The 26,404-nt window shown below is 54.5% G+C and overlaps 1 protein-coding gene across 1 annotated transcript; it reads right to left on the bottom strand.

Annotated features, from left to right (window-relative positions):
- Window positions 1-820: 820 nt before the first annotated feature.
- Window positions 821-25,142, bottom strand: CCDC175 (coiled-coil domain containing 175). Its single transcript, XM_029079273.2, has 19 exons — window positions 25,017-25,142; window positions 20,972-21,057; window positions 18,578-18,689; window positions 17,554-17,689; window positions 17,119-17,347; window positions 16,531-16,653; window positions 14,465-14,574; window positions 11,267-11,348; window positions 10,256-10,392; window positions 8,758-8,868; window positions 8,314-8,385; window positions 6,724-6,859; window positions 6,438-6,569; window positions 4,691-4,829; window positions 3,662-3,741; window positions 2,840-2,992; window positions 1,928-2,030; window positions 1,768-1,811; window positions 821-1,171 (listed from the first exon to the last, which is right to left on the bottom strand). The coding sequence occupies exons 1-19, from the start codon at window positions 25,090-25,092 to the stop codon at window positions 821-823; spliced, it is 2,412 nt and encodes an 803-aa protein (XP_028935106.1). The 5' UTR covers window positions 25,093-25,142.
- Window positions 25,143-26,404: the final 1,262 nt, after the last annotated feature.

Here is a 26,404-nt window from a genome sequence, read left to right as displayed (position 1 = left end):
CAATAAGTCTATCCTTCAAGAAGCTGCAGGAATTTTAAAGTAACAGTCATTAGTATTTATTCACTTCAAAGAAAAACCCCCCAAAAACCTGTATGGCCACAGTCCTGCTACTCTCCTTCCACAGTATTTATTGAGCGCTAAGTATGTGCAGAGCACTGTACTAAGCGCTTGGAATGTCCAGTTCGGCCACAGAGTACTTTCTGATCCTTCTTAATTTCCTCATTTTCTCTTGACAGCTCACTTTACCTACAGGTAATAGAGAAAGCTTGATTCTCCCAAGTGAGTACCTACTCATCCCGAAGGCCAAACTTTAGTTTGGTGCATTGGGAAGTGGGGAAGGAAGAGGTGAGGCAGGCACATGCAAAAGATCATTGCCACATCACCAAGATGATTGAGCTCAATAGCAGTTAAAAATACATTTTGACCATACTAATGCCTGCCGGTATCAGGACTTCAGACCGGGTTAATTAACTGCAGAGCACCAAATACTTGTCCGTGGACCCAGGGCGTGTGGGGGCCGAGCTGAGAGCCTGTCCCCGCTCCCTCCTTCCCTCCCGTGGGCTCCCTCAGAGGGATGGTGCCCTCCGGCCTCCTTCGGGCCACCAGGCAGAGTCCCTGGGGGGCCCTCCGTGCCGCGGCAGGGTGGACCGGCCAGGAGCTTGGGTTCGGTCTGGGCCTGGGAGAACCTGGGAAACCCAGTATCCCCCAGAGGTTCACTGATTTCCAGAGCACGGGCCTGGGAGTCACTAATCTCAGCCCTGCCACTCTGTCCGCTGTGTGACTTGGGCTTGTCAGCCTCACGGGCCAAAGTGACACCCCTTCACCAGCCTGGGGAGGCTGGGGTGGGGGCAGAGGCCGAGCCTGTGACAGCGCGGTGCAAAGGCGCCGGTCTCTTCCAGCGGCAGCAGCCGCCTGGACGGGGACCCGTGAGCACCGTGGGCACCAACCGCCGGTGCCGACGTGGCCCGGGGGGCTCGTCTGCTAACGAGACGTGGCCAAGGCCGCACTGACCTCGCGCCGTAGCCGAGTCGCGGTCCACCAGGCAGTCCAGCCGCTCTCCCGTCTCCCACAGGACCACGTTGGCTCTCTCGAGCACCACTGCTCGCTCAGAGAGGTGTTGGATCAGTTCCATTATCTCACGTAAGGTGCCCTGGTCCGCTTCCGAAAACATCTTTTAAAGAGAGAAACAAGATTTTCTTCAGCTGGTGTGCAAACCCAGTTTCCGTATGAAGAATGAGAAGCATTTAGAAGGAACCGGGCCGGCGGGGAGCTGGGGCCCAGCCACGCCTTCCGACGTGGCTCCCGCCTCTTGGGTTTGCTCTGTCTCTGCGACCAATCTCTCAGAAGCAGCATGGCCCAGGGGCTAGAGCACGGGCCTGGGAGTCAGAAGGATCTGGGTTCTAAGCTCTGCCGCTTGTCTGCTGTGTGACCTTGGGCGAGTCACTTCGCTTCTTGGGGCCTGGTTATCCCCCACGTAAAAGGGAGATCAAGACTGCGAGCCCCATGTGGGTTGTGGATTGTGACCAACTCGGTTGGCTTGTCTCTACCCCAGCCAGCGCTTAGTACAGTGCCTGGCACATAGTAAGCACTTCAACGCCCCAGAGAAAACCCCACTGGTCCTTGGGATACTTTCGGTTGTCGGTGCGGTCGTTCTTCAGTTTATAAACTGAGGTACGATTTACAATTGGAAACCGGAGGGCAGAGGTGAAGCGTCAGCCCCCTCCCCTCCCCCTGGGAGTATTATTTCCGGAACGACCCGCCACCCACCTTTTCCGTGGCTCTGCTTTCGGCCCACTTCTCCAAAAAGCGTCCTAGAATGAGTGTTGGTAGAACCCGAGATTAGTGAAGTGCTTTTCCCCGTTTTAACTCCGGTGACCAACAGGGTTTGCACGCCCAGCCCAGGAAGCCCCCGACGTCCGTCCCTCACCGTGAAGGGCCTTCAGATCACCGCGGATCCTCTCAGATGAGGAGATGTGGTTTTCCCCTTGGGCTCTTACGGAAGCCAAATCTTCCGACACCTGTTGGTTGCGCTGCGGAGAAAGTGGGGCGGGGCTGCTGGTGGCCTGGTCACTCCCACCCACCATTATGGCGGGTGATCAGAGGGCCCAGGGGGCCGCGGCGCCCAGGCCTCCTCCTTCCCTCCCAAACACCCATCACCCCTCTGCAGAGCGCGGCCCAAAACGCGGAGTTTAGCCATCACCGTATTGGCGGGGAAGAGATGGGTTGACTTCTCCCTTCTGAATAACACGTCTCTCTTCTCAGAGACATGTGTGATTCTTCCCCACCCGCCCCCCAGGGAGGTCTCATTTCTAATCTGCTTCTTAGCTTTCTGGCAGGACTAGCCCCTCTCTCCTGATTGTGTCTCACCCTCAGCCCCAGACACGGACACGCTCCTGGCACGCTCAGACCTACCCTGCTGTCCCTCTGCCTCTGCCGGCACGTCGTCTTACAGTCAACACCTTTTTATAGTTGCTAAGATCAATCAGCCACTGGTTCTCAGGTTAGACACACATTAAAAACTCCCGGGGGGGGAGAAAGACCCAAGGCTGCAGACAGCAGAGGGTGCTTCTTTGAGGGCAGCGGGGAAGATCACGGCGGCGGGCTCGGTGGATTAGCGGGTGCCCGGGACCCCTCTCCCAAGCCGTCAACCCGTGGTGGGCCTAGAGTTCCGCTTCCGGCCCTGGCCGGGGACGCCTCCCCTCCGCCGAAGACAACGCTGAGGCTAGGAAGCAACCGTACCCAAGAGAACCGCCTCAAGGCAGAGTCGTGCTTCCAGAAAAGCTGAAGATCGAGAAGCCGGGGCTCCTGCCGAGAAGGCGTGAGTGGTGGGTCTACCTACTATCTTGATCCTGAAGTTCTCCATGAGCATGTGGTCCAGCTTCCGGTTCATTTCGTAGATCTCTCTCTCCAGGACCTTGAGGCTGTCCGTGTGCTCCAGCAGCTGGGCGTGCTCCTGTGCCCGGGCAGCGGACAGCTTGGCCTTCACTTGGTTCTGGGGGGAGAGGAGCCCCCGGGTCATGCCCCGACAAGGAGCGGCCGGGGGCCGGAACGGGCGGGCTCAAGCCTGCCGCGGGCGCGGCGTCGGGATGACGGGTGCCTCGGCCTCGGTCAGCGGGTGAGAGGAAAGACTCCAGCTGCACGGGCCGAAGTTTACAATCTCGGTTCTGCCCCCCGGGGCGGGCTGACTCTCCCGAGCGCTTAGTACAGCGCTCTGCACGCAGCAAGCACTCAAATACCACCGACTGACTGACTGACCCGGCCTGTGCGGCGCTAACCTTCCCAGCTGCGGCTCGGGTTCCCGAGCAGGGATGGGCCCGGGCGGCCTGCCCGGGACCCCGGTTCCCACCCCCACCGGGTGACAGGCCGACGTTCCCACCCCCACGTTGCCGACATTGCCGTCCGTGGTCCAGCAGCAGAGCTTAACCCCCACTACTGGGGGCAGGGGTTTCAGGGACTGCTTAAATGCCCCACGAGCCACTGTGGGGGCCAAATCCTAAATAGAGAGAAATCCCAACCTCCACCCAACGTAAATGGAGAGGTGTGCAAATTACAGGGGCAATCTGTGGGCTACCAACTCCAAGCCCACAGGGCAGGGTACGGGCAGATAGGCAGGCCCTCCTGTACTTCAGCCGGAGGGCAACGGACCAAAGGGTCGGCTCACCTTCTTCTCTAGGAAGGTCGCAGTCTCCTTCAGCATCACCGAAATAAGAAATCTCAAAGACGATTCTTCCTTCTGTAGCCCTTGAAACCGACCGGCGGCCAGTGACGGCAGGATGAGAGCTCGGCCCGGCCCCCCGCCCGTCCCACCCGCACCATGCCCCTTCGGTGGTTTCTGGCCCGCTCCCTGCATCCCTCTGCTGCAGGTAGCACACGGGGGGATGGGAGGTGGCGGCTGAGACGCGGGATTTCTGGGGACTAAGGGCAGTGAGGAGGCGGGAGTGCAAGCCACCGGCAGCCACTGGAAGGAAACAGCTTCCTACAAGCTCCCACCGTTACCTCCCAGAGGGCGGGGCACGTGTCTACCGACTCTCATCATACTCTCCCAAGCACTTAGTACAGTGCTCTGCACACTAGAAGTGCTCAGAAATACTAACAATCGACTGGCCCACCCGTTGCCGCTTTTGACGACTAAAAAAATGGCCTAAGGCACTAACAGATCATGTCAATCAGGTTGCTAAGGAAATCCACCGGGCCATTTTGTAAAAACCCTCATGTTTCCAAATCCTTTTGTCCCATGATTGCTGGCTGCCGCGGGGGCACCTCAGCAGCGCACCCCGCCAGGGGGGCCGGAGGAAATTATTCATTCCTCCTCCCAGCCCCACAGCACTTACGTCCAGATTTATAGTTTATATTAATGTCTGTCTCCCCCTCTAGACTGAAAGCTTGTGGGCAGGGAACGTGCCTGTTTATCGTTGCATTGTCATCTCCCAAGCGTACTGTTAGTACAGTGCTCTGCATGCAGAAAACACTCAATATAATTGATTGAATAAGCCCCGCAGTTCTGCTACATCTGCTGCAGTCAGAACCAAAGGAATGGGTCTGTTTACCTGAGGCGGGGCCGCTCCAAGGGGTGGTCTGAGTTGGGCCCGGGGGTCGGCGGAGGGACGAGGGGGAGACGCGATGGGACGGGGACACGCACACGGGTCATCTGGTTCCAGACATGCAGATTTGAACCGTCCCTGCTTGGTACCTATGATGCAGGTCCGCAGGCTTTCGAATTCCTTGACTCGCTCTTCCAACAGTTCCTGGGCCTCATGTAGCTGAGGAAGAGCCGCTTCCCGCTCACGTTCCAAGCCCTGAAGGTCGAGTGTGAGCTGGCTAAGCAAGTCCTGAGCAGAAAATTCCGACGACAAATTCCGGTTAGGAAGAGGGCGCGGCAATTCTCAGGTGTTCTCGGGACGCGCCGATGGGCTAAAATGCCAGAATCGGCATGGCCTAGTGGGGACAGCTCGGGCCTGGGAGTCCCAAAGACCTGGGTTCTAATCCCAGCTCCACCACTTGCCTGCCAGGGGGCCTTGGGCAAGTCACTTGGCTTCTCCGGGCCTCAGTTACCTCATCTGAAAAATTCGGATTAAGACTACGAGCCTCATGTGGGACAGGAACCGCGTCCAACCTGCTAAAATTGTAATAATAATAATAACGGTAGTTGTTAAATGCTTACCATGTGCCAAGCACTGTTCTAAGTGGTGGGGTAAATACAGGGTAATCGGGTCGTCCCACGTGAGGCTCACAGTCTTCACCCCCAATTTGCAGATGAGGAAACTGAGGCACAGAGAAGTGAAGTCACTTGCCCAAGGTCACACAGCAGACAAGTGGCGGAGCCGGGATTAAAACCCACATCCTCTGACTCCCAAGCCCGGGCTCTTTCCGCTAAGCCACGCTGCTTCTACCCCAGTGCTTGGTATAGTGCCTAGCCCATAGTAAATACCAAAAAAACAAACAAAAAGGATTCCCACCGTACATTTAAATGTGAATCGAAAACTCTCGTCTTCTAGTCGCAGCACTCTATTGCTCTGGTCTCAAGTTGTTTTAAATAATCACTGTGGTATTTGTTACGCACTTCCTATGTCCCCAACAATGTGCTAAGCACTGTCCACGTGGGACTCGTAGTCTAGGTGGGCGAGAGAACAGGTATCGAACTAAGTTGAGGAAAATGAGGGCCAGAGAAGTGAAGTGACTTGCCCAGGGTCATCCAGCAGAAAAGTGGCAGAGGGGGGATGAGAACCCACGTCCTTTGACTCCCAGGCCTGGGCTCCTACCCTAGGCCTCACTGTTTTGGGTTTTTATCATTTTGTTTCTCCTTATATGTCCATCGCCGACCTCTTCCCCACTTATTCCAAGGCTGTGAGCTCTTTGGGAGCCAGGGATCCCGTCTAACTCTCACCCGGGAAGTTTTCCCCGGCTCTGCATCTAGAAATCACTCGGGGATACTATTGCTGCTATTCCTGTTACTATGAATGAGGATTTTTTTTTTCCGGGAAAAAGCGCCTGCGGGTAATTCTCTACTTAAAGATCTTAAAACTCAGACTGAGAGTCAGCGTAAGTCCAGACAGAGGGTTGAGACTCATTTTGAGGCAAAGGAAGGGGAAGACGAAGGAGGAACTCAAAGATCCCCACCCTCGGGCCTTCCCAATGCCCTCTTCGCTTCTGCCCCACCAAAAGCATCCCTCACTTCTTACCAAACCGCGTTGCGGCCCGGGCAGGCATCTCTAGACTGGAAGCTCATGGCGGGCAGGGAATGTGTCTGTTTATTGTCCTGTTGTACTCTCCCTAGCGCCTAGTACAGTGCTCTGCACACTGTAAGCACTCAATAAATACAACTGAATGAATTCTAAACCAGCGTCAGCCACCCAGGCCCCGTTCCCCACAACCGGGACCACTGGAAGAAGGGGGACCCAAACATACGCACGCTTTTCGGTAACGAAAAGCGGACCTACCTCAAGGGCTTGTATGTCTGCGGTAGCTTGCCGCTCCACCTTTAAAAATTCCTCCTCCTCCTTCTTTAACTTGAACTGGAGCATCTCGATCAGGGCCACGAACTCCGTGTTCTCTTTCTGGCGGACCCCGTTCTGGTTCCAGAGGGGAAGACGAGCCGGTCAAGGCGGTTCCCCGGCGGCGCCTCGGTCCAGCCACCCTGTCCCGCTACCCCGACGGGTGCAGTCGGCCTTCTCTTGGGGAGCAGGGTGGGGGCGGGGGTCCCTCTCTCAGGGCTCCACGCCATACCTTTAGGTGCAGCTCTACTTGCTTGATTCTGGCCTTCTGAATCCGCTTTTTCAGATCCGTGATACCGTTCTCTTCCTTTTCCACCCAGCGCTTGTGCTGTTTGAGCCTGATGGCTGTCTTCCAGGAAATGATCGCCCTGAGAGAGACGGAGAGAGCACAGAGCCCCGGGCCGCTTCACCTGCCGAGGGGGCGGCCCAAGACAGCGGCAGAGGGGAGGGAAAGCTGAGTCGGTCAGTCAGGCGATCGTACTTATTGAGCCCTTACTGTGTGCAGAGAGCTGAGAGAACAACGAAATAATAGACACCATGAGCTGACGGGCCCGAGGGATCTCAGGGCGGCGGCGCCCCCGATTCTCTGAAAGTCCTGAGGAGACGTGCTGAGCCCGCTACCGCTCTTCATCTTTCGGAGAAAATGGCAGGCGTCAAGACGGCAATGGTAGTTAAGGCCGAGGTGACCCCGGGCATTGCCCACAGTGGCGCGGGCCATGAACCTGGAAACCTAGTGGGGAAGGCTGCTGCCCGGGGCCCGGTCCCAAGGCCCAGGGCCCGGGACAGAACCGGCCTGTACCGGCCACTGCCTCCTTCGTTCTGCCAACGCCCAGTCGGTCCCGTCGGGAGCCAGCTGGGGACCACGGGCCAGTGCCCAACTTCGGCTCTTTCATCCAGGGGCAGCGGCGTCCCGGGCGGCGCTCACTTCTGGGGCCTTCAAGCGACTGCGACGTGGTCACCGCCGAAGCCGTGAGTCTGCTCGGAGCCGCCGGGCCCTCCACCTCGCGGCGTCCGGACCCACACGTGGCGTGGACACCGGCCAGACCGGGCTCTGCTGCTCCTCGCCGTGAGACTTGGCAAGGAAACAGCGGTCCCCGCGTCTGCCAAGGAACGCCGGTACCCGGACCGCGGGCGCCCGGAGAGGGCTTAGTCTGACGACTCCCTAAACAACTTATTCCCCTGCCCACACCACCCGCTCACCTCCCCGCCCCTGCCTTGACTACGCACTTGGCTGTGTTCCCCTTAAGCGTTTTGATACCTACCCAAGTCCCACGTTACTCCCGATTGGTTTTTTTTTATAGTATTTGTTAAGCACTTACTATGTTCCTGGCACTGTTCTAAGCACTAGAGGAGATACAAGGAAATCAAGTTGGACACAGTCAATGTCCCACGTGGAGCTCACGGTCTTAATCCCCATAGGTAATTGAGGCACGGAGAAGTGACGTGACTTGTCCAAGGTCACCCAGCAGATAAGTGGCATAGATATACGGACACTCTATCCCTATCCCTAATCTATTTTAATGTTCGCCTCCCCGTGTAGACCGTAAGCTCCTTATATTGATCTCTCCTGAGTGCATAGTGCACAGTAAGCGCTCAATTAATACAATTGAGTGATCGTTCTAGACTCTAAGCTTCTTGGGGGCATGGAATGTGTCTGTTTATTGTTATATCGTACTCTTCCAAGTGCCTAGTACATTGCACACAATAAGTGCTCAATAAATAGGAATGAATGACGGAATGAAAGAACGATCGCTTGGTAGAGAATTGGCCTCGCCGCTCCAACAGGGAGCCAAAGAAGCCACGGTTTCGATCCGACGTTTACCATCTCTGAATCTCCCGCTCCAGCGTCTCCCTCAGGAGTTCCAGCTGCTTGTCGTACGAGTCGACTGTGGACCTGAAGCAAGACGCAGAGTCGCAATGCTGAGCGGAAGGCCGACGGGCATTTCTATCCTTTGCCCGGCCCGGGGTAGCCTGTGGTCCTGCCTCCACCCTCTCGGGCCCCTTCCCCCCCACAACCCACCCGCCGGGCCCACGGGCGAGTTTCACCTACACGGTGACCAGGAACACCCTGTCTTCTACTAGTCACACCGTGAACGGGAAGCTGCGCTCGGGGACGCCGGGGGAAGCCGGGGAGTGGGAGCCACAGGAGATCGGGCATCGTTCTCCGAAGGCGGGGGCTCCTCTGCGAGAGGCCGGCACTGCCAGAGAGCCCATCGGCGGTGGGCAGGGGGCATTGGTCGAGTCGGCTCTCTACGAGGGTACGTACAAGTAAAGCTCTTCCAGTTTCTCAATGTTCTTCTCCAGGTTTTGGATGTCCAACCTTCGCTTGGCCAGGAAATCTTGTTTGCTGCTCAAACTGTCTCCGACTTTCTTGTACCTATGGGGAAAGAGAGAGTTAAGCCCATCAGTTCATTTTCAGCAGAAAGCTGTGTGCAGCCATACACCAGGCCAGCGTGGCCTGGTGGACAAAGCCCAGGCCTGGAGTCAGAAGGACCCGAGTTCTAATCCTAGCTCCGCTGTCTGCTGTGCGGCCTTAGGCGTGGCACGTAACTTTTCTGTGCCTCAGTTACATCATCTGTAAAACGGGGGGTAAGACTGAGTCCCAGGTGGGACAGGGACTGACTGGACCAATCTGATGAGCTTGTCCAGTGCTTGGTCCAGGGCTCGTCACACAGTAAGCACTTAACAAATACCTTCATTAATATTAAAGCTCAAAGTTCATTTGAACAGCCAGCCCCCAGAGAAAAACAGGGCCGTTGGGATGGAAAGAGTTGGGACTGGGCATGTTTCCCTGAGTCTCGCCAACTTGCCCGTGGGCCATAAAAGATGACGATGATAATCATCGTCACGGTATTTGCTAAGGTCTTACTACGTATCAGGCGCTACACTGAGGCGGAAACGAGCAGACAGGGTTGGACACAGTCCCTCTCCCACATGGGGCTCACAGTCTTAATCCCCATTTTACAGATGAGGGAACGGAGGCCCAGAGAAGCCAAGTGACTCACCCAAGGTCACAGAGCAGACAAGCGCCGGAGCCGGGAATAGAACCCAGGTCCTTCTGGCTCCCGGGCCTGTGCTCTATCCATTTGGCCACGCTGCTTCCACCGAATAGAATTATTTTGAAGTTCTACTCTGTGAGACCTGCATTTGGTGAGCCGTGGGGACTAGCGTGGTCCAATCCGGCCCCTCTACCGCTCAGGGGGTTGTTTAATCTCCCGCGGGCATCGATGACGACCTGACGACCTCCAGGCAGAGCGCCGGAAATAGTTTCCGACGAGCTGTTCGGGGCTTCCCCGCCAGGCAGGGGTGGCTGGCTCAGACCACCCGCAGAGGGCGAGGTTCCATAGAGAAGCAGCGCGGCTCAGTGGAAAGAGCCCGGGCTTGGGAGTCAGAGGTCATGGGTTCGAATCCTGGTTCTGCCACTTGTCAGCTGGGTGAGTGTGGGCCAGTCACTTCACCTCTCCGGGCTTCAGTTCTCTCATCTGTAAAATGGGGATGAAGACCGTGAGCCTCACATGGGACCACCTGATGACCCTGTATCTCCGCCAGTGATTAGAACGGCGCTCTGCACACAGTAAGCGCTTAACGAATACCAATATCATTATTATTCTTATCTCAGCACAACCTTGGGAAGGAGCAAGGAACGGCCGTTGGGGAAAACCTTCCGGGGCTGTAGAGGCGGCCCGCGAGGGGACTCCGGAGCAGCCCTGGCACGGGCCCACCTGCTCAGCAGCCCGGCCTCAGCCTCGCAGGGGGAAACGTACATTTCCAAGACCACCTGCTTCTTGGCTTTTAACTCCTCCTCTTCTCTCTGGATCACCTCAGACTGGACCTGGAGCATTCTGTTTCTCTCATCAAGGTTTCTATGACTTCGTTTGGAATTTGTCAGTTTCTCATCAACCTAGACGTAGGCACAAGAACCGAGTTCAAGAGGCTGGTTTCCTCTCCTCAAATGAATCCACGGGCCCCGTCTGAGAACAGGACGAGCCCGGCTGACCTGTTCTCCCCCGCCAGGCCCGGGGAGGAGATGCTCAGGGCAGCGTGGCTCAGTGGAAAGAGCCCGGCCTTGGGAGTCAGAGGTCGTGGGTTCTAATCCTGGCTCCGCCACTTGTCAGCTGTGTGACCTAGGGCAAGTCACTTCACTTCTCCGTGCCTCAGTTCCCTCATCTATAAAATGGGGCTGAAGACTGTGAGCCCCGCGTGGGACAACCCGACTACCTTGTATCTACCCCAGAGCTTAGGACGGTGCTGGGCACGTAGTAAGCGCTTAACAAATACCAACATTATTATTCTTCTTACTATTAGCTCGGGGCGATGCTGCGTTTCGGCCCGGGGAGGCCGCGGAGCTCTTCCCTTGAGGCGTGCTCATTCGGCACCGTGCCCGCCTCCTGAAACCGTAAGCCCGTTTGGGGGATCCGCTGCTGGTTCTCTTACAGATTTATCCCGGATCGAACAACGTAAATGAAAAATCCCAAACCACCCACAAGTCAGGAATCCAGAACGCTCCTGTTTCAGAGCCCCGGGGACTGAAACCTGACAGCTTTCTTCACCAAAAATACAGCCCGGAGGGGCTGTTTCGGGCATCTGGGGAGCTGGACTAAAACCGAGCCCCCCCCCCCCCCCCGTGGGGGTCGTTTGAGTTTTTATTTCCTTGGTCCAGAGGTATGGATCCTCCCCTTTGGGCTTTCCCGCTGATTGCCTGAGCCCACAGGGGCTTCCGGATCCCAGGGGGGCCAAGAAAACAACCAATTTTGGGAGCTCAAACCCAATCTCACCTTTTTGATCTCCGTCAGAAGCTTTTCTTTCTCGCGTTGGGCTGTTTCGTGCAAGTTGCCCATGGCCGATTGGCAGTGACACCTAGACACAATGTGGATATGGGCTTCATAGGTTCGGCCCAGTAAGCACTACTTAAATACGATTGATTGACTGATTGATTGATTGATTGGAGAAAGATGAGGTTCAGACCCGTCCTCCCCGTCCCCCGTGAAGCGCTGTACTCAACCCTGGTGAGGAGAAGCCAAGGACAACATGGCCTAGAGAAGCAGCCTGGCTCATTGGAAAGAGCCCGGGCTTAGGAGTCAGAGGTCATGGGTTCTAATCCTGGCTCTGCCACCTGTCAGCTGTGTGACTTTGGGCAAGTCACTTCGCTTCTCTGTGCCTCAGTTACCTCATCTGCAAAATGGGGACTCAAACTGTGAGCCTCATGGGGGACCTGATGACCCCGTATCTCCCCCAGCGCTTAGAACAGCGCTTGGCACATAGTAAGCCCTTAACAAATACCATCATTATGATGGGAAGCAGCGTGGCTCAGTGGAAAGCTCACGGGCTTGGGAGTCAGAGGTCATGGGTTCGAACCCCGGCTCTGCCACTTGTCAGCTGTGTGACCGTGGGCGAGTCACTTCACTTCTCTGGGCCTCAGTTGCCTCATCTGGAAAATGGGGAAGAAGACTGTGAGCCTCGCGTGGGACCACCTGATGACCCTGTGTCTACCCCGGCGCTTAGAACAGTACTCTGCACACAGTAAGCCCTTAACAAATACCAACATTATTATTATAGGTGCTCATCCCAGCTCCGCCACTTGTCAGCTGTGGGACTTCAGGCAAGTCACTTCCCTTCTCTGGGCCTCAGTGACCTCACCCGGAAAATGGGGATGAAGCCTGGGGAGCCCCTGGTGGGACAACCTGATCGCCTCGTATCCCCTCCTAGCGCTCAGAACAGTGCTTGGCACATAGTAAGCGCTTAAGACATGCCATCATTACCGTTATTAGAGAAGGAGCGTGGCTCAGTGGAAAGAGCCCGGGCTTGGGAGTCAGAGGTCATGGGTTCGAATCCCTGCTCTGCCCCTTGTCAGCTGGGTGACCGTGGGCAAGTCACTTCACTTCTCTGTGCCTCAGTTACCTCATCTGTAAAATGGGGATTAAGACTGTGAGCCTCATGTGGGACAACCGGATTACCCTGTATACCCCAGCGCTTAGAACAGTGCTCTGCACATAGTAAGCGCTTCCTGGGGGAAGCAGCGTGGCTCAGTGCAAAGAGCCCGGGCTTGGGAGTCAGAGGTCATGGGTTCGAAGCCCCGCTCTGCCACTTGTCAGCTGTGTGACTGTGGGCGAGTCACTTCACTTCTCCGTGCCTCAGTGACCTCATCTGTAAAATGGGGATTAAGACTGTGACCCCCCCCCACGTGGGACAACCTGATTCCCCTGTGTCTACCCCAGCGCTTAGAACAGTGCTCTGCACATAGTAAGCGCTTAACAAATACCAACATTATTATTATTATTATTATTATTATTACCAACATTATTATTATTATTACCACGTAGTGGCCGCCCGTCGGGGGCTTAGTGGAGCGCCAGTTCCCAGACGGTGAAACGCTGCCACCTGGCGGCCGCTCACCCAAAGTTCAGGCGAAAGGCTGCCCCCTAGTGGCCGTAGCAGGAAAAGATTCCCCAGAGGGTAAAGTGCTGCCACCTAGTGGCCGCACGGCCGGAGTTCGGGCGCTTGAGAAGCCCATCGTCCCACCCGATTAGTAATAATAACAATAATAATAATAACGTTGGTATTTGTTAAGCGCTTACTATGTGCAGAGCACTGTTCTAAGCTCTGCGGTAGACACAGGGGAATCAGGTTGTCCCACGTGGGGCTCACAGTCTTCATCCCCGTTTTACAGATGAGGGAACTGAGGCCCAGAGAAGTGAAGTGACTCGCCCACAGTCACACAGCTGACAAGTGGCAGAGGCGGGATTCGAACTCACGATCTCTGACTCCAAAGCCCGTGCTCTTTCCACTGAGCCACGCTGCTTCTCTATTAATTGGGATTATTATTAGGATTATTAATAATAATCCTAATCATGTTGGTATTTGTTAAGCGCTTCCTATGTGTCGAGCACTGTTCTAAGCGCTGGCGGAGATCCAGGGTCATCAGGTGGTCCCGCGTGAGGCTCACAGTCTTCATTCCCATTTTCCAGGTGAGGTCAGCGTTTGAGAATTCGGGAGGAGAGAGAATCCGGGCCAGGGAATTAATTCGAATTTATTTCAACCGTAAATTCTTCGAGCCCAGGAAGAGGCTGCTTAATCTTATTGAATACTCCACAATACTCAGGACAGCGCTCTGATAACTAACTTAAGAACTTATTTCCACAAAGAATATGAAAAGAACACATTCCCCATGCACTTGGATCTGTATAGGCATTAGATATTCACCCCACCCTCAGCCCTTCAACGTTTATAATAATGATGATGGTATTTGTTAAGCGTTTATTATGTGCCCAGCACTGTTCTAAGCATATCCGAGAAGCAGCGTGGCTCGGTGGGAAGAGCATGGGCTTGGGAGTCAGAGGTCATGGGTTCGAATCCCAGATGTGCCACCTGTCTGCTGTGTGACTGTGGGCAAGTCACTTCACTTCTCTGGGCCTCAGTTCCCTCGTCTGTAAAATGGGGATGAAGGCTGTGAGCTCTCAAGTGAGACAACCCGATGACCCCGTATCTCCCCCAGCGCTTAGAACAGTGCTCTGCACATAGTAAGAGCTTAACAAATACCAACATTATTATTATTATTATTATCACGTTACTATCCATCACCCTTTGTAGACTGTGAACTCCTTCTGGACAGGGAACATATCTACCAACTCTGTTATATCGTCCCCGACTGTTTAGTACAGTGGTCGGCACACAGTAAGCACCCAGAAGCAACATGGCCAAGTGGATAGAGCAATCCAATCCCGTCTCTGCCCCTTGTCTGCTGTGTCACCTTGGGCAAATCACTTCACTTCTCTGTGCCTCAGTTACCTCAACTGTAAAATGGGGATTAAGACTGTGAGACCCAGGTGGGACAGGGACTGTGTCCAACCTGATTAGCTCGTGTCTACCCCAGAATTTAGGACAGTGCTCGACACACAAAGCTTAACAGATAACACTGTCATAATTATTACTATTACTAATAATAAATACCACTGATTGAGAAACACTTTGCTTACTTTTGCTTCACAAACCCCTCAGTTAGCTTCATCTTTTCTTCCAACTGGGTTTGAAACCTCGTATTTGTTCCTTGAAATTCGCATATCCGAACATCGCCGGTGTGAATGACCTAGGAAAAAGAGTGAGATTAAGTCACCAGCCCAGCCCCAGCCCCCAACTGATAGAGATGGAGCCCATTCTTGCACTTGGCTGAGAGTCTGTTCCCTTGCAGGCCGGGGAGAGGGGGGGAGATGATCCATTTCACCGGGCAAAATGAGAACGACATTATTGTTTCGGGCATACAGTGGGGGGGGGGGGCTTTCTAGGAGGGCCGTGTCCCAAGCGCCGAATTCTCACTGAAATTAAAAATACAGATAGTCATAAGCGTGGTATTTCAAGTGGTTACTCCGTACACCAAGCACGGTACCATGCCCTGGGATAGGTATAAGCTAATCAAATCGGGCACAGTCCTTGATCCGCACCAGGCTCGCTATCTAAATAAGAGGGAGAACAGGTGATAACCCTTCCGCTGCCCGCTTTCTATCTCTCTTCAGCTCCACCCCGGCTCGTCCACTCACCGTCTTGGACTCGCACTTGATCTAGCCACTGCAAGATCTCTACCCTCGCTAACTCTGAAATCCCTCTGACCACAGCCTCCTCCCCTGCCTTCTCTCCCCCACACCTCCACCTCACAAATCAGTGCTGTTCCCCCACAGAGATCTCCCTTCTTTTGACTCCATCCAACCGTCTCAAACTCATCACGCTCCATTTAGCCTCCGGACCCAAACTACCTTCCCTCGATGACCCGACTGACGCTCTCAACGCCACCCTCTCTACTGAGCTCAACTCTCTCGCTCCCCTATCCCTTCGTCACTGGCTTCTTCCCCACTCCTTTCCAACGTGCCCATGTCTTCCCTATCCTGAGACCCCCTCCCCTGACCACACGGCTTCCTCCACTTATTGCCCCATCTCCCCCCTCCCCATTCCTCTCCAAACTCCTTGAGCGAGTTGTCTACACCCGCCGACCCAAGTTCCTCTCCTACAATTCTCTTTTCCTCCAATCTGGCCTCTGTCCCCGTCACTCTACCAACCTCCTCGCTGTACATCAATCTCATCTAGAGAAGCAGCGTGGCTCAGTGGAAAGAGCCCGGGCTTGGGAGTCAGGGGTCATGGGTTCGAATTCCGGCTCTGCCACTCGTCAGCTGTGTGACTGTGGGCAAGTCACTTCACTTCTCTGGGCCTCTGTACCTCATCTGTAAAATGGGGATTCTCTGTGAGCCTCACGTGGGACAACCTGATGACCCTGGATCTCCCCCAGAACAGTGCTCTGCACATAGGAAGTGCTTAACAAATACCGACGATATTATTATTATCATTCTCCCATTCCCTTCTGTGTCTCCCTGACTTGCTCCCTCTATTCGTCCCCCTCCCAGCCCCACGGGATTTACGTACATATCTGTAATTTATTTACGTATAATAATGCCCGTCTCCCCCTCTAGATTGTAAACTTGTTGTGGGCAGGGAAGCAGCGTGGCCTAATGTTGGTATCTGTTAAGCGCTTACTACGTGCAGAGCACCGTTCTAAGCGCTGGGGGAGATGCAGGGTCATCAGGTTGTCCCACGTGAGGCTCACGGTCAATCCCCAGGCCTAGTAGATAGAGCACCGGCCCGGGAGTCAGAAGACCCTGGCTTCTCATCCTGGCTCCGCCGCTTGCCTGCTGTATGACTTGGGGCAAGTCACTTCACTTCTCCGGGCCTCAGTTCCCTCATCGGCAAAATGGGGATTAAGACCGTGAGCCCCACGTGGGACAGGGACCGTGTCCTACCTGACTAGCTTGTATCTACCCCAGTGCTAGAGCAGTGTCTTGCATATAGTAAGTGCTTAACAGAAACCATTAACAACGATGGGTCTGTTATACTGTACTCTCCCAAGTGCTTAGTACGGTGGTCTGCACACAGCAAGCTCCCGGTAAATCCAAGTGATTGATTAACGGCCATTTTATAGATGAGGAAACTGCGGCCCACAGAAGTGACTTGCCCCAGCAGACAAGTGGCGGAGCCAGGATTAGAACCCACGCACATATACCTTCTTGTTTTCAAAAATCATTTTTTCTAAGGATTTTAACTGGATCAACAAGCTTTCCAATTTTTCCTTCATCTTCAGAGTGACCACCTGCTGATCTTCAAAGCATTTCTTCATTTCTGCCTGCTGAGAGGAGAGGAAAGGGTGCGTTTAGGCAAAACCGTTCAAAGCGGAGGTACTCTGGTACCCTGATGTAAGGGAATTAAGACACAGGGCTGTACCGGGTGCCGGAGCCCGAGGTGGGTTCGGGGGCGGCCATGGCACTCGAGTCTCCCGCCATCCCGCTCACCTCTTCATCCGCCCCTTGTCTCGTCCAACGGGATCAGCGGCACGGCCTCAGACTGGAATCCCAGACGGGCAGGAGGGGCAGGATGGGAAGGGGCGGGCCGGAGACCGGGGGAACAAAGCAGGGACTTCTGCCTCGGTTCCCCCCCCCTGACCGAGCTGTTTGGGGGCCCCGAGAAATACAGAGAAACTCACATTTTCTTGAACTTTGACCCTGGGTCCCTTCGCTCAAGCTTAATCCGTTTGGGGGCCTGAAGCGCCCCCGGGGTCCACGCGCAGTATCCCTGGGCAGATATGGATACTTACCTCTTTATCCAATTTTTCTTTCTTCTTTCTAAATATCTTCCTTTCTTCATCCAGAGACGCCTCCAGGTCCGCAATCAGGATTTTCTGGAGGATCGTTTCCTCCTCCTCGTCTTTCTTCTGGGTGAAAGTGTGGTTTACGAAAATGTTGGTCCTGGCCTTTTCTTCCAACTTGCGGTTCAGCAGCTGGACGGTGTCGTGGTGCTCTCTGGTGAGCTGCCCCTGCTCTTTGCTGCCCAAAATAGAAGAGGACGAGGGGCACCGCGTCCGTGACCATCGGGGCCTGTGGACTGTTGTCGGGGGAGGGCGAAGGGGAGGGTTTGTTCTTCGCTCCCGTCGGGTTCTGATTCCACCCAGGCGCCCTGAGGCGACCCTGATGTCCAGAGCATCCGGGGTAAGCCGCCCCCGCCGCCCCCCCGGGGGGCAGGGACCACCGACCTCAGAGAACAGTTCTGTATCTTCACGTCAATTTGCTTGGAACTCAGCAGCTCTAGTTGGCCAGTGGTTCTCCCCATCGTGATCTGTAACTTCCTCGTCTCCTTGACCCTGTCGACGTGGGCAGCTTTGACGGCATCTGCAGGAACAGGGTGAACGGAACGTGGACGGAGAATCCCGGTAGAGAACGGTCGCGGTGGCGGCGGGAAGGGAGAGAGCTGAGCTCGGCAGAGCTGCCGCCTCACGCCGAAACCTTTCCGGGGCAGACGGAGACCCGGGGCCCACTGAGCCGGACGGACCCGGATCCAACGGGGCCCAGGCAGAAACTGCCCTGCTGGAGCTCGCCTGCCTCAGGCCAACCCAGCAGACCCTCTCGCTCTAGACCGGCGGCTCCTCGTGGGCGGGGAATACGTCTACCGAGCGTTTGGTACAGTGTTCTCCACACGATAAGAGCTCAATAAATACCACTGATCGGCTGAACGATCGATCACGGAACGAGATCCCAAACCGACCGGCTCACGCACGATGGCCTCAGAGACACACATACGCGCACGCCTGACGAAACGGACACACGTACACACGCGTCCTCCTGTTGGGAGAGCTCCAGCGGAGCCAGCAGCAGCACGGTCTAATAGCAAAAGCCCGGGCCCGGGCCTCGGGAGGCCTGGGCTCCGATCCCGGCTCTGCCCCTTGCCAGCTGTCTGACCTGGGGCAAGTCGCTTGACGTCTCTGGGCCTCAGTTTCCACATCTGCAAAGTGGAGACGAAATACCTCTTGTCCCTCCCTCTGCGAGTCCGTCGACCTGATTATCTTCTACCTACTCCAGTACTTGGTACGGTGGTTGGCACAGAGTGAGCACTTGCTAAATACTCCCATTCTTATTGTGACTGTTATTATTGGAAAATGGAGCACGGAGGGAAAGAAAGACCGCCCGTTACCAAGTGACCCAAATCCAGTGAACCAGCTTCCCCAACCTCAACACGGAAACACGCTTCTCCAACCAACATCTCACAACGGCCAGAAGTACCTTCCAGTTCTCTGGTGATATTTCCCGGCAGATTGAGAAGTATATAACGCAGTTTGCTGATTTCTATCGTCTCGATCTCCAGTAAATCGACTGCGCTTTTTCTCATGGCTTCCTGAAAATGGAAATAGCCTCTCTGAGCTCACCGCGGGCAGGGCGTGAGTCTACCAACTCTATCATTCTGTACTCTCCCAAGCGCACGGTACGCTGCTCCGCGTCCAGTGAGCGCTCACTAAATACGATCGACTGACGGGCCAGATCCGCTACCGCGCAGATCCTTCGGTGGGAACAGGCACACGTCCATGGTGTGCTATTTTTCGCGGACAGAGAATCGGCAGATGGGTTGGCGTAGTTTCTTCATGCCCTGCCCATCTTCAGAGCCTTCTGAGATGATGACTGCTCCAGGGGAGGCCTTCCCCAGGCAATCTCTAATCTTACCAACTCGGTGCCCATAGCTGCCACCCCGGCCCTTCCTCACCACCTAAACAGCCCCCGTGGCGCTTACGGTCTCGTCTCATACAGTCTGTTACCCCCCCCCCCCACTACTAGGGAACGGGTCTGCTACTTCTATTGTACTGTGCTCTCCCGAGTGCTTAGAACAGTGCTCTGCACGTAGAAAGCCCCTTGCCACCGATCGATTGATTGTAGCCTGGCTACCGAACAGAGGCAGGCAAGGGAGGTTGTTGGCAGAAAACCTCACAACAGACTCCGGGGTTTGTGCAAACACTCCATTCCCCGGGTAATAATAATAATGTTGGTATTTGTTAAGCGCTTAGTATGTGCAGAGCACTGTTCTAAGCGCTGGGGTAGATACAGGGTCATCAGGTTGTCCCATGTGAGGCTCACAGTTAATCCCCATTTTACAGATGAGGTAACTGAGGCACAGAGAAGTTAAGTGACTTCCCCCCAGTCACACAGCTGACGAGTGGCAGAGCTGGGATTCGAACTCATGGCCTCTGACTCCCAAGCCCAGGCTCTTTCCACTAAGCCACACTGCTTCTCTAGGGTAGAATGAAACCCTCCGGCTTCACGGATCAAGCGCTTTCCAAGGGCCCTGCGATGGGGCAGTAATAATGATAATACCAAGAATACTAATAATGATCCTGCTGGTATTTGTTAAGCGCTTACTACGTGTCAAATACTGCTCTGAGCGCTGGGATAGATACAAGTTAATCAGGTTGGTCACAGTCCCCGTCTCACATGAAGCTCACATTCTTAATCCCCGTTTTACAGATGTGATAACTGAGGCCCAGAGAAGATAAGCGACTTCTTTTGGGGGGGGGGTATTTGTTAAGCGCTTACTATCTGCCAAGCACTGTTCTAAGCGCTGTGGTAGATACAAGGTAATCAGGTCGCCCCTCGTGGGGCTCACAGTCTTAATCCTCGTTTTACAGATGAGGTAACTAAGGCCCAGAGAAGTTAAGCGACTCGCCCAAGGACTGTGACTGCACGCCAATGGGGAATGAAATTCTCCGCTTTCATGATTGAATTGCACTCTCCCAAGTGCTTAGTACAGTGCTCTGCACACAGAAAGTGCTCAATACTATTGATTGATCTACCCTAGGGCTATGTGCGTGGCACAGAGTAAGCGCTTAACAAATTCCATGGTTTTTTTTTTAAAAAAAGCTCCAGCGACTACTGGTTTCTTTTCTGGGCCCACTTCCTGCCACCTGATAGGAGCAGTGAGGCAGGGGCCGGGCCCGCACCCACCACCCCACCCCCTGCCCCTCCGGTTCCGGCGAGGGCAACCCCGGACCGTCCGGGCTCGAGGCTGTGGCTCCTTTCGGGCTAACCCCCATCCCAGTCCTGACCAGGATCTTCTACCGCGGGTGTCAAGAAGCAGCGTGGCTCAGTGGAAAGAGCCCTGGCTTGGGAGTCAGGGGTCATGGGTTCGACTCCCGGCTCTGCCACTTGTCAGCTGGGTGACTGGGGGCAAGTCACTTCACTTCTCGGTGCCTCAGTTACCTCATCTGTAAAATGGGGATGAAGACTGTGAGCCCCACGTGGGACAACCTGATTCCCCTGTGTCTACCCCAGCGCTTAGAACAGTGCTCGGCACATAGTAAGCGCTTAACAAATACCAACATTATTATTATTATTAAGTCACTTCACTTCTCTCGGTTGCCTCAGTTACCTCATCTGTAAAATGAGGATTAACTGTGGGCCTCACGTGGGACAACCTGATTATCCTGTATCTACCCCAGCGCTTAGAACGGTGTTCTGCACGTAGTAAGCGCTTAACACATACCAACATTATTATTAAACCAAGGAATAACTCGTAGCAAATCACACACTTCCCTCCACGCTAATCGCCCTTCCTCCCAGCTCAGCATCTGCACATTCACCCGTGACCTCAACGTTCACATTTACATGCATCAGTATTCGAGGATACGATACCAGTTTCTTAACAGCTCTGGCAGTTTCCCCCAGGAACTCCTTCACTTCGTGATTGAATACAAATTCTTTATTTTTCAAGGCTTTCTCTGAAAGAAGAAGCACCCACAAAATTTTAATTTCCCCAATATCCGCTATGACGGTATAAATGGGTCTAGTGCTATCCTACTGAATGTAGTAAAGCGCCGGTGTTCGCATCCCCCCCTTCCTTCTTCATTCTCCCTTCTGTAATTGATTTTAATATCTCTAAACTGCATATTCCTTGAGATCAGGGAGTTGGCTGAACTAATTCTAATGCATTCTTCCAACCACTTAATTCATTGCCGTGCACACATTAGGCACTTAAAAATTGTAGACTGATCAGTAAAACCAGAGAGCAGCTGAATTCATCGCTCCTCACTGGTTGCGTGCTTTTAGTTTCCATTAGAGGACTCAGTTCAAAAAGTGATAACGGCATCAGCCTCCTCGTTGAGCTCCCTGCCTCCTGTCTCTCCCCAGCTCTGTCTATACGTCACTGCTGTCCGGATCATTTTTCTACAAAAGCGTTCAGTCGTGTTTCCTCGCTTCTTAAGAACCTCCATCCACCTCCTCAGCAAAGGAAAAACTCCACACCATCAGCGTTAAAGCACTCGATCACCTCGCCCCCACACCTCTCTGATTTCCTACTCTAACCGGGCCCGTGAACGTCCAATTACCCACTGTACCTCAATCTCGTCGACCTCACCGCCGACGCCTTGCCCTCATCCTGCCTCTGGCCTAGAACTCCCTCCCCTTTCATACGGGACAGATGATCACTCTCCCCCTTAGGCCCTCGCTTCCTCCTCTCCCCCCTTCCTTTGCAGCACCCTTGGACTCGAATTTCCACCCTTTATTCACCCCACCCTCCGCACTTATTTATCTATCTGTAATTTATTTACATTTTTTAATGCCTGTCTTCCCCTGTAGGCTTCTCGTGGCCCGGGGAATACGTCTACCAACTGTGTTCTACTGTACTCTCCCGAGCACTTAGTACAGTGCTTTGCACACGGTAAGCCCTCAATAATTACCATTTTTAACTCCGCCCTACACCATTTAATGATAATGTTAATGTTGGTATTTGTTAAGCGCTTACTATGTGCCGAGCACTGTTCTAAGCGCTGGGGTAGACACAGGGGAATCAGGTTGTCCCCCGTGGGGCTCCCAGTCTTCATCCCCATTTTACAGATGAGGTCACTGAGGCACCGAGAAGTGAAGTGACTCGCCCAAAGTCACACAGCTGACAAGTGGCCGAGCCGCAATTCGAACCCATGACCTCTGACTCCAAAGCCCATCCTCTTTCCACTGAGCCACGCTGCTGTTTACAGAACCCTGCCAACACCTAAGGGTCAAACTACCAGTTTTAAGGCCTCTAGACTGTAAATTTGTCGTGGGCAGGGAATGTGGCTGTTACGTTGCTATGGTGTACTCTCCCAAGCGCCTAGTACAGTGTCCGACACAAGTAAGCGCTCAATAAATAGGACGGGCTGCGCCTGAGACCATCTCTGGGCATTGGCTCCGATTGGAAGTGGTCGGCCGAGCCTGGGGTTCTTCTAAAAGGGCGGGCTGCCACTGGAGACTTGAGTTCAGGCTCGTAACCTCTAAGCACTTTTAATCAAAAATCCTCTGCCATCCTCTAACTGGGCATTTTCCCACTCCCCCGATGGTTCCCGTCCCCAGTTCTTGCAGGACTCTGTGTGTGGTCTGTAGCCACGCTACACAGGCAAGGAGGCCAGGGGTGAAGAGACTGGAGGGTGCAGTAGAGGGAAAGAGAGCCTGGCGAAGCGGAGAGGCCACGGGCCTGGACATCAGACGGTTGTGAGTTCTAATCCTGGCTCCGCCACTTGTCCGCTGTGTGACCTCGGGCAAATCACTTCCCTTCTCCGGGCCTCGGTTCCCTCATTTATAAAATGGGGATTGAGACTGTGAGCCCCATGTGGAACAGGGAATGTGTCCAACCCGATTTGTTTGTATCCACCCCAGAGCTTAGTGCGGTGCCCGGCACACCGTAAGTGCTTAAATTCCACAATTATTATTATTATTATTATTAAGAGGAGAGGCAGGGAGGCTGAAGGGAGCAGGAGCAGGGTGGGGGAGGCAGTTCTCCCCTCCCCATTCCCCCACTCCCTCCCTCTGCTCTCCCCCTTCCCCTCCCCACAGCACTTGTGTATATTTGTATATGTTGTTTATTACTCTGTTTTATTAACGATGTGCATATATCTACGATTCTATTGATCTATTCTGATGGTATTGATTCCTGACTCCTTTTTTGTTCTGCTGTCTGTCTCCCCCTCTTAGACTGTGAGCCCGTTGTTGGGCAGGGATTGTCTCTATCTGTTGCCGAATTTTACGTTCCAAGGGCTTAGGAGAGTGCTCTGCACACAGTAAACGCTCAATAAATAGGACTGAATGAATGAATGAAAGGGCGCAGGCAGGAGAGGGCAAGGGGCAGGCGGAGAGGCTCGGAGACGAGGCTGCAGGGCACGGGCACGTGGAATCTCACCGCTGACCCCCAAACCTGCTACCACGTGACAACCCAAACCCACCTTGTCGCCTCCGAATCATTTTTTCCCGCAGGGCTAAACCGTAAAAAACCTCCAAATCGATTTAAAAAAGAATAATTCCTAATTCTTCCCACACCAGGTTGGCCACGCGAATGTCCGATTCCACCCCGAGTCCACACTCGGAGGACGACTCGTTTATCCACCCCGGGCCCCGGGCCTCCTTTTGGGACGATCTCCGAGGAAGGAGGGCATCCCGGCTTGGAGACGTCCTTCCTACCGGGGCACAGCCCCTTCCCCAAATGCCAGATTTGACGCAGGAGTCCGGGCCGGGGGCAGAGGCTGCGGGGTTCGTGTGGGGCGGATGCCGGTTAGGAGGCGATCCCTCCTGGGTGGAGGCTCCAGGCCCCAAACCCGGAAGGACCCACCCAGTGGGGCTTGAAGCCAACTGGTTTCCCAGTGTAAAAACCCGGCAAATTCCCTCCTTCCCATTTAAGTGTTTTCAAAGCTGAAAGCATCCATAGGCCGGGACGGGCGCTGAACGTTGGCACCCGAGCAGAAGGCAGTGGGTGCCCCGTTGGGTGGCCGCTTCCAATTTGCTCTGCAGTTCCCGAGCACAGACCCGTCCCTCCCAAACCGTCCTCTCCCCCCTCCCCCCATCCCATCCTTAGAGAAGCCGAGTGGTGCAGTGGCTAGAGCTCAGGCCTAGAAAGATAAAAAGTCATGGCTCCTAGTCCGGTCTCTGCCACTTGTGTGGTGTGTGACCTCGGGCAGATCACGTCACTTCTCTGGGCCTCAGTTCCCTCATCTGAAAAATGGGGATTGAGACGGGGAGCCCCACGTGGGACAGGGGACTGTATCCAACCCAATTTGCTTGTATCCACCCCAGCGCTTAGAACAGTGCCCGACACATAGTAAGCGCTTAACGAGTATCATCATTATTATTATTCTCTACCCCATCTCTCCCTCTTCTCTCCCTCCTCCCTCCCTTCCTTCCTCTTCTCCTCCTCTTCCCTCTCTCTCCTCTCTCCCTTCCTTCCTCTTCTCTCTCCCTCTTCCCCCCTTCTCCCTCTCCCACTTCTTTCCCCCCTCCTTCCCATCTTCTCCCTCCTGTCCCCGCTCCCTCCCTCGACCTTTGCCCTTCCGCCTATCGTGCCCGGGCTTAGGAGTCAGAGGTCATGGATTCTAATCCCGGCTCCGCCACCTGTCAGCTGTGTGACTTTGGGCAAATCACTTCACTTCTCGGTGCCTCAGTGACCTCATCTGGAAAATGGGGCTGAAGACTGTGAGCCTCACGTAGGACAACCTGATGACCCTGTATCTACCCCAGGCAGGGTTTAGAACAGTGCTCGGCACATAGTAAGGCCTTAACAAATACCAACGTGATTATTATCGTTATCATCCGTGTGCCGTGAGGGGCAAGAACCGAGCGACGCCCCGCCGCTCCCGTTTCCCCCGTCCTGGGACCCTGGGGTGGAGTGGGGGCTTTCTGTCCCGGGACCGGGCCCTCGGAGCCACCCGGGCCTTCTCACCGACTCCGAGCAGCCGTTTCAGAGCCTCTATGGCCACGGAAGCCCCGAGGTCCGGAGCGCTGCAGCTAAGCTCCATAGCGGACAGGCCAGGCCAGGCGAAGTCAGGCCAGACCAGGCGAAGTCAGGCCAGGCCAGGCGAAGAGGCCTTGTGTGTGTGTTGGGGGGGGGGGGGCCGCCGTTGCCATGGAAACGGCCAGGGAGGGGAGGGGCGGGGCCCTTCCCCTCATCAACCTCGGCTTCCCCACCCTTCGGCAGGTCTTGCCACGAGCTCCCCGGCGCTTCCGCAGCTTTGGAGCTTCGGCCAAGGCTTGGGCTGAGAGAACTGGATGACTTCGAGCAGAGGGTGGTGAACCTTTTTTGTTTCTCCCGAGGGTTACATAGTCCAGGCATGTGTCTACCACTTGACTCTATTTATTGCCATCGTTCTCGTCTGTCCGTCTCCCCCGATTAGACCGTAAGCCCGTCAAACGGCAGGGACTGTCTCTATCTGTTGCCGACTTGTTCATTCCGAGCGCTTAGTACAGTGCTCTGCACATAGTAAGCGCTCAATAAATACTATTGAATGAATGAATGAATATTGTACTCTCCCAACCACCTACTACGGTGCCCTGCACACAGTAAATGATCGGTACATGCGACAGATTGTTATGGGCACCTACTCTGTGGTATGAACGCCACCGGGCACCTGGTATGGACAAAACTTAACGTGTAAAAAGGAAGAAATACGCCACATATTTACTGCTGAACCTTTTCTTTCGAAGAAGACAAAGGTGCATCTTTCTCCTTTCTTTTCCTCTTCCCCCAACTGCAAAGTGTTTTAGTACTTAGTAACATCTCCCCAACGAGATCCTCTCCCATCTCGGGCCTGGAATGGTGGTCAGGCAGGCTGTGGCTCGCACTGACCTCATTTTATTACCTGGAAAGATCTCACGCTTGCCTTAACTTCTTCTTACAATGTATTACCCACAGTGGGCATTGAGGAAATGCCATCGTTGACCCTAAGCGCTAAGTAGTGTGCACCACGCCCAGTCGGTGCTCAGTAAATCCCACGGCTTGATTGATCGCTACATCCGGATCAGCTCCAAGACATTTCCTTCAGCCAATGTGAGCCGGGATTACAGCCGTGAGATTGGGTGCCCTGGCGGGAGTTCGGGAGGTGCCGGGCTGCCCTGACCACATGTTGTTCCGTCTGGGCGTGGGCACTGCCGTAGGACCCCTCTCTGGTGGCAGCCGAGAGGGTGGTGCAGGATTTAGGCTAGAAGGATTTACAGTGAGGCGAGACACCCTGCAATGAGTGTGTTTGAATCCCCCTCCCTGAAACCGGTAGCTGGGAAATTAACCCGCTCCCTCTCTTGGAGAATCTGGAAAAACACGAAAGGAGAACTTTG

Source organism: Ornithorhynchus anatinus, chromosome 14 (genome assembly GCF_004115215.2).
Source record: "Ornithorhynchus anatinus isolate Pmale09 chromosome 14, mOrnAna1.pri.v4, whole genome shotgun sequence".
In the NCBI taxonomy this organism is placed as follows: Eukaryota; Metazoa; Chordata; class Mammalia; order Monotremata; family Ornithorhynchidae; genus Ornithorhynchus; species Ornithorhynchus anatinus.
Note: the sequence above shows the minus strand (reverse complement) of the source record. Positions and strands in the feature narration are given on the sequence as shown.